The 14,200-nt window shown below is 41.9% G+C and overlaps 2 protein-coding genes across 7 annotated transcripts in view; one reads left to right on the top strand and one right to left on the bottom strand.

The window, feature by feature from the left end:
• LOC309501752 (uncharacterized protein) overlaps positions 1-14,200 on the bottom strand; it is a 183,773-nt gene that overhangs the window by 79,305 nt on the left and 90,268 nt on the right. The gene's annotated exons all lie outside the window — the stretch shown is intronic.
• LOC309498048 (uncharacterized protein) lies at positions 4,733-12,441 on the top strand. 6 transcript variants are annotated; one of them, XM_082168540.1, is made up of 5 exons: positions 4,733-5,186; positions 6,440-6,481; positions 6,572-6,610; positions 6,704-7,135; positions 7,217-10,206. In XM_082168540.1, exons 1-5 carry the CDS (start codon positions 5,177-5,179, stop codon positions 7,852-7,854), a joined length of 1,161 nt encoding a protein of 386 aa, XP_082024666.1. In that variant the 5' UTR covers positions 4,733-5,176; the 3' UTR covers positions 7,855-10,206. The 6 variants fall into 6 exon arrangements, with proteins under 6 accessions (XP_082024666.1, XP_082024662.1, XP_082024663.1 ...); XM_082168536.1 differs by having other exon boundaries at positions 4,734-5,186; positions 7,217-12,441; XM_082168539.1 differs by lacking the exon at positions 4,733-5,186 and adding an exon at positions 5,624-6,073 and having other exon boundaries at positions 7,217-12,441.

Genomic DNA, 14,200 nt, shown 5'->3' on the forward strand with positions numbered 1-14,200 from the left:
CACGACCCATCTATTCTCTCTGATAGTCATCAATTCTGCTCTGTATGTCTTTAGCTCTCCACTCATGAATAGGTTTACATCTGAATACACTAGCCAAACCTGGCTCGGGACAGTGCTTGATGAACATCCGTGTCACCTCCTCACTCATATCAGCCAGTTGCTTTCCTTGTCTATGAAGGCCATCATTCGCCAGATCAGCAGCCTTGTTGATCCGAATCCAATAGTCTACAGGATTTTCTCCAGCTCTGGGAAGAGTAGCATAGAAATCTGCAAGGGGCAGGCATGATGAAGTCTCACTGAAATACTGTAGCAAAATATTGTAAATCAGCTCAGGGTTCTGCTGTACATCAAGCGTGCAATCACTACGCAGACTGATCTTAACAACATATTTTGCTTTTCCAGCAAGCCTGCTCATGATTTCCTCAGCTTGCTCCGATATGGGACATTTCTGCTTTTTTATACAAGCTTTGGTTCTATCAACCCACTCGTTAATACAATACTTGTCAGATCTGTCACCACGGAACATGTCATGTTCTGACCCCATGTGTAACGACACTTGTGGTACTATCATTGGCATAGACTGTTCTGATCTCATCTGCGATCGAGTGTGGTCTATCGAATCGCTCTGGCGGTTGTTGCTTGTATTCACTAAACCTGCAGAAAGTAACATTGAGACGATTGATTCTCCAATCTGTGAACCTAACTGGTCCACCATATCTGTGAGATGGCTTAGAGCATCTTTCTCAGCATTAGGTGTCGAAGTACAAGGGAACTCAGCTGTGGCACGCCCAACAGGGGAATCATTTGTAGTTAGATTTAAACCACGACCCCCACTGTGGTCAGTGTGAGACCTTGACTGACCCACCCCTCTACTGCTACTTTCATTGAAAACACCATTCCCAGAAGCACCAATGAGCCAACCACCCCTCCCTCTGGGAAAACCGGTGGCTTCCATGAATGACCTATCCATATCGGTATCACAATACATTTTTTCAGTCATAACTCAGTCACTGTTACTTACAAGCAATAAAGAAAATTAGTATATATATGTATTATAGACTTAAACAGTGAAAATGATGGGACACTGAAACACAAAGTTCAAGATGGTAATATCAGTATAAGTGTGCTCAAAAGTCCATATTCAAACTGTGTAAAGTGATTGTCAGTCACTGTAGTGGCAAAAACAATGTTGGGTTTTTCCTGTAACCCCCTGTTATTGTTTCCAACCACCTGGAGAATGCGAGCACGGGGTCAGACTCACAGCCCGAATCCAAGAAAATCCAAGAGTGTTGTCGTTGAAAGTTTGTCTGTATTTATTGCAAATAAATATAAAGTACATAAACAAAAATGAAAACTGGTTTAAATGTCTTTAAACATTCCTTTGTAGCGCTTGGAGTTCAGCTTTCTCATACAGGCCTATCTCCAGTAACGCAGATCCAGGCCGAGGTCAAAGACTGTATCTGCTGGCACGCCTTCTCCTTGTGTCTCTCCTTCTGCGCTACATGCTCCAACTTATAGGATAGCGCCCTCTCTGGCTGTAGAAGGTGTACCACTCAAATGCAATAGAAAAGACAATTATAAGTAAATTATGAAACCAAAAATAAACTCAAATGCGGCTCCTACAGTCACTCAGCTGTGTAGCAAGTGTATGCGTTTACGGTCTTTATCCACGAAAAAGATCCAATCTGGGTATAACCACAGCTGATGAGCAGCAACCACGGTCGATCTGCGTCAGGCTGATCAGGGCGATCCAAAGGGTCACGGCACCAGTGTAACGATTGTTGTTCTTAATGTGACCTTTACACATCCCCCACAACCGTCATCAAATCGAAATGGACGACGCACACAGGACTCTGGTTCTCTGTTATCTTTATTCTCCGCAGCAATGATGATCGTGTCTGAAGAATACATCGAAATGTATCAATTTACTGGGTGAAAACACTGCAGACATAAATTACTGAAATAAAGAAAAACATAAAAATCAACAACTCATTCTCATTGAGAGTAAATTAACTATTTAGCCATCCGGCGCTACATTAGCAGCAGCACATGTTAATTTCCTATATGAGACACGAGGCACAAAAATAATTACTCAACAAAGTTTCATTGGACATATAAACCCATCCAACGCAATGTATGTTTGTTGACAATCACTACAAACATTTACATCTCAAAGAACTCATATTAAATACACTTGTATCACATTTTTAAACCCAATAAACAGGAGAGAAGAGAAGCACGCTCACCCGCAGAAGTGTCAGCCATTTCTGCTGAACTACGGTGCGCAATTGCGGACAAAATAACAAACGTCTGCAGTATAATAACCACTAGGGGGCACTAAAACACCATTTGATGTAGCTTCACTTCTAATTTCATGTAATTAGACAATATGAATAACATTAGAATTAATGTTCTTTTTTTTTAACTCTGTTACATTTACTTGAGAGGGCCCTAATCATGATCAAATTCACTGTTAACTTCTTACCAAACTCAGCTCATGATTGATCATAAACTTACTATCAAACACACAACGAGTGTTCAGCTCAGTGAAGTGATGTTGTGTGGTCAGAGAACAGAAGTACAGTATCATCACGACTGTGTCTGGATGGAGAGTGAACTACTGATCCCAGCAAACCTTCCCTGAGTTTTGCTCCTTCCTTTGGGAACTGTTCCACAAATATTCTTTGTGGGTTTTGAATTGTTATTTTGTATTTAGCTGTGCATAAGTCACAGTAGGGTGATTTTGAAGGAAAGAGAGAAACACAGAACAGATAAAGAGCTTTTAAGGGCAGTTATTAGTGTATGTTCTACGGTTGAAGAGGAGGATCAACTAATCCTGTGCCGTCCAGTAATGTTTATGACAAAGCTGACATCAAGAGTTCAAGATATGATGATATTACATTATTTACATTTGTTTCAAAGTCAGGGTATTTCTTATTCATTCTTAAAGAGGCGTTTGATTTGGTTTATCCATAAATGTTTATGAATGCATTAACTATCAAACACCGGAAAAAGACTGTATGATTTGAATCTTCTGCTTGTTATGCTGGTATGGTTTATGGTTTCATTTATTAATATCATAATGGTCACTGAGATATACTGTGTTTCAGGTATCAGTGGAGTGGATGATCATGTGTTCATCAGTTCTGGTGAAAATGTGCGTCTGTCCTGTAATAATGCTCTTTCTGACTGCAAATCAACTACATGGAACTATAACAGATTCAGACATTCAGCAACAGTTGAACTGATTGCTGGAGGGATAAAGAAGAACACAGAGAGACATGAGAGACTGAGTCTGGAGTCTGACTGCTCTCTGAACATCAAGAACGTCACAGAAGAAGATTATGGATTTTACAAATGCCGACAATATGTGAACGGACAGAAACAAGGACCTGATGCTGATGTTTATCTGCATGTTCTTCATGATAAGTTTATGATTATGTGGTCAATTTAAAAAGGGCAGATTCTCCCTTTAAACTCAGATGATGATTGAAGAGTCTGTGATTTGTGTCTTTTGTTCAGTTTCAGTGTCTCCATCATCATCATCATCATCATCTTCATCCTCACAGACTGAGATCAGTCCAGGCCGCTCTGTGACTCTCTCCTGTCAGTTGTATTCATTTACTGTATACTCCTGAGTAGTACTTATAGGACACCTTGTGTCAAAATGATTAATGACTTTGACCTTTGACCTTTTGACAGGTTGAACTTCCGGTGACCTTATGATTGATGGGTTGAACCTCCTTTATGAGGTCATGGGATTAACCTTTGGCCTATCGATCATGGTTTTTGACAGTTAGTTTTGAACTATGACCTAGCTAGTACTAAATCATAGTTTTGACGGTTAGTTTTTGACCTATTTAACTAGAACAGATGTTTGAACTTTGTCCCAGTTATGTGTGTGCCTGCAGTTATTTCATATATGTGACATTCAGTTATTTCACATTCATATGTAAAACATTCTATCCTTTATATAATCTAAAACAATTAAAGGTTGAAAAAACATTTAGTTATTTCACATTCATATGTAAAACATCCTTTATATAATATAATCATTATCATGCTAAAGTTCTTTTTAAAAGTGTATAACATAAATGATATAATCTAAAGCAATTTAACTAAGGTTGAAAAATATTCTGTTCTTTTAAAAGCTTACTAAAACCAATAGTTTTAGTTTTAGATAAAAGTATATAAAATTGTCTTACCTTATTTTAGAGAGAACCTACCAGGGATGAAACGGGCTCGCAGCTCCATCTGTTGGTCTCTCTCTGAATCGACGATCAGAATGAGACACGGTCAATGTTTTGTTAGGGTTAAAATGATTTTCAAACTATAATCCAAAAATTTTAAAAGTTGTAATAATGTTTTCAAATGATTAAAAGTGGTGAAAACAAAAATACTCCTTTCCTGAATGAGCTTACCCGTGTCTCAAAACATAGTGAGCCGAGCGCGCGTGTGTCAGCAGCAAGAGGAGGGGGCCGCGCGCGTCTGTGGGTGTCTATGCGCGCGCTCTCTCTGTCTGACATCCCCCTCCTTCTGCTCCTCCACATTCCATAGGTAACAGTGAAACTGTTAAGTGTATATCAGACTAACAAGTTGAAAAACATTCTGTTCTTTTAAAAGGTTATAAATGAAATGGTTATAAAAAAATATCTACTCATACCAATTGTTTCAGATAAACAAAATCCATTCTACATTTTTTAGAGAGCTGAAGGCGGTGTTTTCACATCACCTTTTCTGACCTGCGGCACTCCAAATCAGTCCTTATGTGTGTGTGTGCGTGCGAATGGGTCTTGTAAATTAACGTGCCACCGTTCACTCTCGTCTGAATTTACTTCAAATCATAATCTCTTTCAAAGATGTTGTTAATTAAAACCATTATATCTTATAAAGGAGTAGCATGTTTTTGACAGTTTTCTGACGGTTCTATCTATGAATTACGTTGGCCCACGTCTAACATCTCCTGTGCCCACGAATTTATGGTGACACGGGTGACCTTACTCTGTTTTTCCACGGATTGTACAGGTCCATTCATAGAACAAGGATGGCACCTAGTGGTCACTCAACACATTTTTATATATTGAAACAAGTGTATAAATGTAATTTGTCCTGTTCAACCAACACATGCCCTAAAACTTTTCGGACGACTCACTGATCTGCCACCCTCTACAAGACAATGGATAAACGTGAGTATTTTCTCATTTCATGCTATGCTGTTTTATTTTTAAAAAGTTTGTTTATACAAAAGACAGTATAATTCATTAGTGTTTTAAAACATGGATTATAGTTTCATCTGCTGATTCATATAAATTATGCTATGGTGTTTGATCTGTTGTAACTGATGATGGAAATATTCATTTAACAAAGTATGCTATGTTGTCTTTAAACCGTATTACAAGTGTTTTAAAAACATGCATTATGCTATTGGAATTTTATCTGCTGATAGAGATTTTTTAACTACTATATTAATTTATCATAAAATTATGATTATGCTATGACGTCTTTAAACCATATTACAAGTATAATTCATTACTGTAATAAAACATGCACTGGTATTTTATCTACTGTTAGTGACTATATTCATAAACTATGATGTTTTATTTTATCTGCTATATTCATAAACTATGATGTTTTATTTTATCTGCTATATTCATAAACTATGCTGTTTTATCTGCTGATAGATATTTTAACTACTCTATTAATTTATCACAAATTATGATTATGCCTCGATGTTTTATTTGTCTTAATATCAGCGCTATAGTGTTTAGTATGAAAAACACTTTTATTTTGATGATATGAGATTGAAATGCCTCCCTCTGCTGACCGTTTAATGGTATGACATTGAAATGCCTCCCTCTGCTGGCTGTTTAATGGTATGACATTGAAATGCCTCCCTCTGCTGGCCGTTTAATGGTATGACATTGAAATGCCTCCCTCTGCTGGCTGTTTAATGGTATGACATTGAAATGCCTCCCTCTGCTGGCTGTTTAATGGTATGACATTGAAATGCCTCCCTCTGCTGGCCGTTTAATGGTATGACATTGAAATGCCTCCCTCTGCTGGCCGTTTAATGGTATGACATTGAAATGCCTCCCTCTGCTGGCTGTTTAATGTTATGACACCCTGTTATAGTGAAAATTGCGCCATCTGCTGGCGGTTTAATGTTATGACACCCTGTTATAGTGAAAATTGCGCCATCTGCTGGATTTTGATGATATAACATCATGATTTCTTTGTCACAGTCTGTCTCTCTCTCTCTCTGTGTGTGTGTGTGTGTGTGTGTGTGTGTGTGTGTGTGTGTGTGTGTGTGTGTGTGTGTGTGTGTGTGTGTGTGTGTGTGTGTGTGTGTGTGTGTGTGTGTGTGCTCCATTAAACAAGCACATAAAAACCCTCACCGTGTGTTTTAAATCATAACAGGGTTTTTTATTTTTTATCTCAGGTTCAAATATTGAGCAGCAAGCCTTTGACGCTATTAATACATGTAAGTACGTATTAACTATTCTTTTTATAAATTAAAATGAACGTATTTTAATTTTGTCTTTTTATAAATTTAAAGCATTTTAATTCACAGTGACCGCTAGGGCTGTTGATCCAGACAGCGCAGCCAATGGTAAAACAAGATCCATCTCCAACATTTTTTTTTATGAGAAATCAAAATTTTAGATTTCTTTTATGTTTATGAGAAATCAAATTTTATTTTTAGATTTCATACAATTTATCACCCAACCCGGCTTCGAGACAGTTATCGATCTCACGCAAGATGGCAATGAAGATCCCACCGTCAATGTAACAGACAGGCCCCACATCCTACCTGATTCCACTCCGGCGCGCGTCGAGAATCCAATAGGATCCAACGACGAACCACTTCCTGGACCCAGCGGCGAACCAGCAAGAAAGAAGACTAGAAAAACTAATCGTCCCACCCCGCCGGTCAGTCCTGGACCAGACGGCGAACCACCAAGAAAGACTTATCGTTTTACAGCGGTGGTCCGACCTGAACCGAACGGCGAACTACCAAGAAAGACTTATCGTTTTACCCCGGCGATCAGTCCTGAGAGCTCTCCAGAGAGGAAAACTCTTTGTCTGACACCACCAAGTAGCCCGCCCACCAGTCCTGAGACCGCTTTCTTTTATGGTAAGAACATCTTCATTATTTGCATTTAAACTCCGGCGGAGTCACGCCATTAAGATTTTTTTATTTATTTGTTACACACAGCAGACTCGAGTAGAAGCCATGGGGATGACGTGACTACCTGGGATACGCCTCAACTCAACGCTTGGGAACAGAGTTCTTGGACGAGCGAGCGCGGCGAGGTGTCAACCACCAACGCGGGTCAAACACCATATCCTTCTTGCTCACCGTCGTCGGAAGAAGTAGAAGTGGAAGAAGTGCCGGCGCCTCAGTCGGCCGATGTACCATTCGATGATGCGCCTCCGACGCATAGGCTCATTAATTCGATAGAATCATTAGGTCAAGAGTTTCGCGATGCACAGGTCGACATAAACAACAAGTACATCGAACTTCGTGACGTACAAGATGATATTAACAACAAATTGATTGCGTTGCACAGTCAGCCTAGTGACAGACAAATCGAAACCCATAGCAGATTAGACGCATTGCGCGGTGAGCTCCGTGCCTACCACCTCGAGACACGCAGCCGATTTGATGTGCAGGATCGCTTTATTCGGGGTCTGGCCAATGAAATATTCCGTCGTGTCAATGGTATGAGATCAACGACTGAACAGCGGTTTGATAGAAATGATCGCATGGTGAGCGAATACCATCGGGAATTGGTGCTCATTTTGCATCACCTTATTCTCACCATCATAGATGAGACGACGGAGTCAAATTGAATATAGATGTATTCCGAGTAATTCTTATATTGCACGTTTTTTATAATATTTCATCTATACATTGTTTGCATATAATCTGATATTTCATTTGTTTTATACTCTGATTTTGTAATATTTCATGTATACCCACTGATTTTTATACTCTGATATTGTAATAGTTCATGCATGCTTTGTACACTCTATGATTTTGTAATATGTCATTTATGCTTTTTATACTCTGATTTTGTAATAGTTCATGTATGCTGTTTACATATATATACTCTGATATTTCATATATATGCTTGTTTTAACTCTATGATTTTGTAATAGTTCGTGTTTTGGTCTGAAATCTAAAAATGGACGGGTCAGACGACACAGACTTATGCCAATCAGACCAATCCTCCACAGAACTGTCACCGGACGAGATTGAAATGCTAAGTATACTGCCCGATTCTTTAGAACAGTATTTGTTTAATCTAGAATCCCCTGCTATGTTGGATCTTTTTGAATTAGCTGTAAATCCAAATATGAATTTGTTTGATCCTCTGCTAAGCCTAGACAACGACCCCGTTGTACAACATGGCGGTGTTTTAAACAGCCCACCATCTACCGACCCTGATCCTGACAACACAGAGCACCCTGCCGGTAATGATACTTCACAATCGCCCGCATCAGGTAATGTCGACCCTACTACACAGACTCGATTAAACCGTACGGACATTGACAGATTGATTCGCGAGGGTGGGGACGTTAACGGATATCATGTTTTACCACGACCTCGTTTCAACAGCGTGACGTTGAGAAGGACTACGAATCTGAGAGAGATTAACTCTACAGATTTGGCCTCTTATCATACCCGCTTACACGATATGCTCAGTGGGATTGTGAATTTTGCAAGAGAATTCGACCAAAATTCACCGGTGATCAATATTACATTGACGGCTCCCAGCCTCCAAACACCCGTTAGCGGGGTTTTAACTCACGGTAATAATTACGACGTGGATACACTTTTTGATCAAATTGAAAAAGTTTTACAGAGTAACGATCGATTACTATCCGACGACGCAGTCGAATTTGAAGCTTCGGTATCCATGAGCAGACAAGGCGGCGGTCGTCGGAAACTCACTGACCTGGCTGTTGACGAGGTGATCAAAAGAAAAAAGACGAGTTTATTCTGCCCCACCAATATTTCAAATAATTTGTGCTTCTCCATCTGTCTCGCCCGTTTCCTTAACCCCCAACACACCGAGAGTGCGCTAGAAAAACTGGCTACCGCCATCCAAAACAACATCGGCTTCTCAATCCAAGACCGAATCGGTCTCGGCGACATAGCCTCGTTTGAACGAGCGCTAGACATTAAAATCGTCGTATTTCACAGATCTAACGCAATGGTTTTAGAAACGTACAAAAATTCTGACGAACCTCACCCAAAAACGGTCTTCCTGTACCTCCACAACGACCACTACTACATGATAACGAGTTTGACGGCATTCATCGGTTCACCATACGTGTGTCCATTTTGCTACAAATCTTACACCGACCGCAGAAACCATCGATGTAAGCACGTCTGCAACATCTGTTTTGACGCGAATTGTTACCGATTCCCTGTAAGAATCATACATTGCCCCGATTGCCTGCGGTACTGTAAATCGGCTTATTGTTTTGAAATGCATAAAAAAAACACACCTCCCGGTCAGGAATACCCCGCCTGTGATATGATTAAATACTGCAAACTGTGTAACAGACGTTACACCGTTAAACCGGGCGACAAGAAAACCAAACACATCTGCGCCCCAGACAAATGCGTGCATTGTCGCGAGCGTCTGACGAACGTTGGTGAGCATCAATGCTTCATACAACCTCTAGAGCCTAAGGAGCCGTGCGAGAAATACATCTTCTACGATTTCGAAACGCGTTACGAAAACGGTAGGCACGTGGCTAATTTTGTTTGCGCCATCACATTCAAAGGCAAGAAATTTACTGCTCACGGTACGGACTGCATCGCTAAGCTAATCAACCACTTCAGACAACCCCGATATACAGGCTACTGCTTCATCGCTCATTACGCCTCCAGATTTGACGCCTTTCTAATCCTCGAGTATTTTTGCAAATCAGGGATCGCGATTGAGGTCATAATGCAAGGGTGCAAATTACTCTTGATGTACGATGATGCTTTTGCCCAGCGATACATCGATAGCTACTCATTTTTCCCATTCGCTCTCGCCAAAATGCCCGCGGCGTTAGACTTAACGACGACTGAAAAAGGCTACTTCCCCCATCTTTTCAACAGGGTGGAAAATGAGAACTATGTCGGACCGTACCCCGACAAAAAGTTCTACAACTACGAGAACATGTCGGATAAAGACCGAGAAAAGTTTGATGCGTGGTACAGCACAGTGAAGGGCAAGTTCTTTAACTTCAAGAAAGAACTGTACGCCTACGGCGTTAACGACGTCGTGTTGTTGCGCGAAGGATGTATGACATACAGGGCGTCTTTCTTACAGTGCACCCAACTCGACCCTTTTGGCTTCACGACGCTCGCCAGCTGCGCGATGGGGGTCTTCAAAACACATTATCTCGCCAGAAACACGCTCGCCCTCACGCATAACAAAGCGTACATCCATCAGAATAAGTCCTACTCAAGCGGTTCGATCGAATGGCTCGAGTATATAAAAAAGACTCGAAACGCGGATGTTCATCACGCCGTAAACCACGGCGAAGTATCGATCGGTAAGTACTTTTTAGACGGCTACTACGAGCAGGACGGCGTCAGGCACGGCTTAGAATACGCGGGGTGCATCTTCCATGGGCACTGCTGTCGCTTTGAACCCCATCAGGCGCACCCCCTGTCCGGAGTACCCTACGGGGTTCTCAGGAACCAGTTTGACGATAAGGTTGAAATTCTGCGGAACGCGTACGGTTTGCAAATCGAGGTTCTGTGGGAATGCGAATGGAACCGCATGAAAAAGACCGATCCCTCCGTGATAGAATTTATGGCCAATTATTCCGCCCCAGAGAGATTGAATCCTCGTGATGCGCTTTACGGAGGCCGAACGAACGCCTATAAACTATACCACAAAGTGAGCGACGATGAGAAAATAAGGTATCTGGATTTCACCAGTCTGTATCCTTTCTGCCAGGCCAGGAAAAGCTACCCGATCGAGCACCCCGAAATCATTTTCGCAGATTTCGAACCGATTGAAAACTATTACGGACTTATCAAAGCCACCGTGTACCCTCCCCGCAACTTACTGCACCCGGTTCTCCCTTACAGATGCCAAGGAAAACTCATGTTTCCGCTATGTAGAACCTGCGCCCAGGACCAAAACCAGACCTCGAGCTGTACCCACACAGACGAGGAAAGATCGCTCTCGGGCTGTTGGGTCAGTATCGAGCTTTTAAAAGCCATCGAGAAGGGCTATGCGGTAGCCAAGATAGACGAGGTTTGGCATTTTCCACAACGGTCAGACACGTTGTTTGCCGAATACGTAAAAACCTTCTTGCGTTTGAAACAACAAGCCTCGGGCTACCCTTCGAACGTCGTCACGGATGCAGAGAAAGAGGCTTACATCCGTGACTATTTTGAAAAAGAGGGTATTCAACTCGATCCGGAAAAAATCAAGTACAACGCAGCCCAAAGGGCAATCACTAAATTAATTCTGAATAGTTTGTGGGGGCGCTTCTCTTTAAGACAGAACTTACCTCAAACGATTCTGGTGAGCGAGCCTGAAGATTTCACCAGAATTGTTTTTGGCAATACCGACACGTTGACGTATTTCTCATTCATCTCAGACGACGTAGCTCTAGTCCAGCATAAACCCCACAAAGAGGATGTTTGCAAGGCGCACGACGTGAATGTTTTTGTAGGCGCTTTCACTACCGCGCACGCCCGACTGGAATTGTACGAATTGATGGATAGACTCGGCGACCGTCTGCTATACTCTGACACAGACAGCGTCGTATTCGTGTCTAGGGACGGCGACTGGGAGCCTCCTCTGGGTGATCATTTAGGGGAGCTGACGAGCGAATTAGACCAAGATGATTATATAGCGACCTTCTGCTCGAGCGGTCCCAAATCGTATGGATTTGAGACGGCCAAAGGCAAAGTTTCCATGAAAGCTAAAGGTATTACCCTGAATGCTAAAAATTCCCGAGCTATCTGTCTCGAATCCCTGATTGGTCTGGTTGACAGCTATGTGACGTCGCACGATAGATCCAAATACATCCTGGCTCAGACGGAAGACATTGTGAGAAATAAAAAGTCTCTCACATTGCACAACAAATCAGTCGTTAAAAGGTTTAAGGTCGTCTACAATAAACGTCGACTTTTAAGCGACTATAGCACACTTCCTTATGGCTACTGATCAGATGATGCACAGAGGGTCTCAGGATGTTTCCGATTTTGATTTCAGACTTCAACACCCTTTCAGTTGCGTGGTTTCTGGACCCTCGAATAGTGGCAAGTCTTATTTTGTAAAACTTTTGTTGGAAAAAGGTTTGAATATCATTTCCAAGAAAATTGAAAACATTGTTTGGTTGTATGATTGCTGGCAAACTTTGTACGATGATTTACTTCAATTGTATGACATTAAATTTATACAAGGAATACCCCAGACTCTGAATGATGATGATTTACTGCCTGTTACCACCACTAATCTTCTCGTGGTGGACGACCTCATGGAGCAAGCTAGCGCTAACGTTGAACTGCAACGGGTGTTCACGCAATACTGCCACCACAGGAATCTCAGCTCTATTTACATAGTGCAAAATTTATTTGCACAGGGAAAGTCCAGCCGAACCATCAGTTTAAACGCCAATTATATGATCCTGTTTAAAAATCCTCGGGACGTTCATCAAGTGGCAATGCTAGGTCGTCAAATGTACCCGGGAAACACAAAATACTTTATGGAGTGTTATCACGACGCGGTCGACCGACCTTTCGGCTATCTAATGATAGACTATAAAGCAAAAACTCCGGAGCAGTACCGTCTCAGAACAGGATTGCTTTCAGACCGTCAAGTGGTTTATATCCCGAAAAAAAGAAGAGCGTGATAACCATGTCCGCCAGACTTTGTAAACATCTGCCGGTGTTAAAACTGCTACATAAAGCCACTCCTAAACAACGACGCCTTATTTTACAATCGGCGTCCGACGAATTCATTTTAGCGCTCTGCGAAGTGGCTCTAAACATTCTCTATGGCGTCATTCCGGTCAACAGACAGCAGTACCAAAAACTGAAAAAGAGAAAAGCGGATATTAAATTTGTAGCCAATAAAAAAATTGGCATAGCGGCCAAGAAACGAGTCTTCAACCAGAAGGGAGGGTTCCTGTTACCGCTCCTAAGCATCGCTGTACCCTTTCTCACGAGCTTGATAGCAAATCGTTAGGATGGAGTATGCCGAGAAAATGTATTTAGTCCCTCACCATCAACTGGATAAGCTCAAGAGTGAAAATGTTCGCGAGAACATTCAACAGACTGTGGAGAACGATTTGGACGCCGCCATAAGAAATATTTTACGCCGCACCGATTTGAATCCTTACGAAAAAGTCAAACTTTACACCCATACCCTGAGCAGGTTTCTGGCCATCGTTAAACAAGGGGATCGTGAGAGCGGTGTTTTAACGCTTTCGTTACCCGATCTTGATCCCGGTCATAAAGACGAATCATCGACTGGTGCTAACGTTGAAGACGGTAAAGCTGACGGGGCTGTCGTCGACGAAGTTCTGAAGAATGTGCCATCGAGAAGTGTGAAAAACAGCAGATACATATTAGACAAGATGTCTAAAGCTAAAGGACTAAGTTCGTGGAACGAATCGGGGGAGTTTGTGTTCAGGGGTAAAGCCGTACAAGGTTCACACATGCTCGATTTGTTAAAAAATGTTACGGCTCCGCAAAAGGTCAGGGATGACCGGAGACCTCTAGGATGGTCCGAGTTTCTACGGGCCTTTGCCGAATTAAACATTCCTTTTTCTATGGTGCCCAATCAACAGGTCAGATGCACGATTAACTCTCTAAAGAGTAAACCTGTAGAACCTTATAAAAAAAAGGTACAGAGATATTCACCTCGCCTGGCTCCAGCGTTCGGAAACTCGGCTCTAAAGAGTAAACCCGACACTCTCACCCCATCGACACCTGTTAGACCTTATAAAAAAAAGGTACAGAGATATTCACCTCGCCTGGCTCCAGAGTTCGGAAACTCGGCTCTAAAGAGTAAACCCGACACTCTCACCCCATCGACACCTGTTAGACCTTATAAAAAAAAGGCGAGGAGATATTCGCCTCGCTTGGCTCCAGATTTCGGAGACTCGCCGGCTATCAGCCGAGGGCAATGGTTGGAAATGTAACGATTTTGTGTGAGCATTAATA

This window comes from Leuciscus leuciscus (assembly GCF_965113295.1).
Source record: "Leuciscus leuciscus genome assembly, chromosome: 1".
NCBI classification, from domain to species: Eukaryota; Metazoa; Chordata; class Actinopteri; order Cypriniformes; family Leuciscidae; genus Leuciscus; species Leuciscus leuciscus.

Bases quoted from the DNA above. Each gene is read 5' to 3' on its own strand.
- LOC309498048 (XM_082168535.1), top strand. From the start codon at position 8,190: ATGGACGGGTCAGACGACACAGACTTATGCCAATCAGACCAATCCTCC.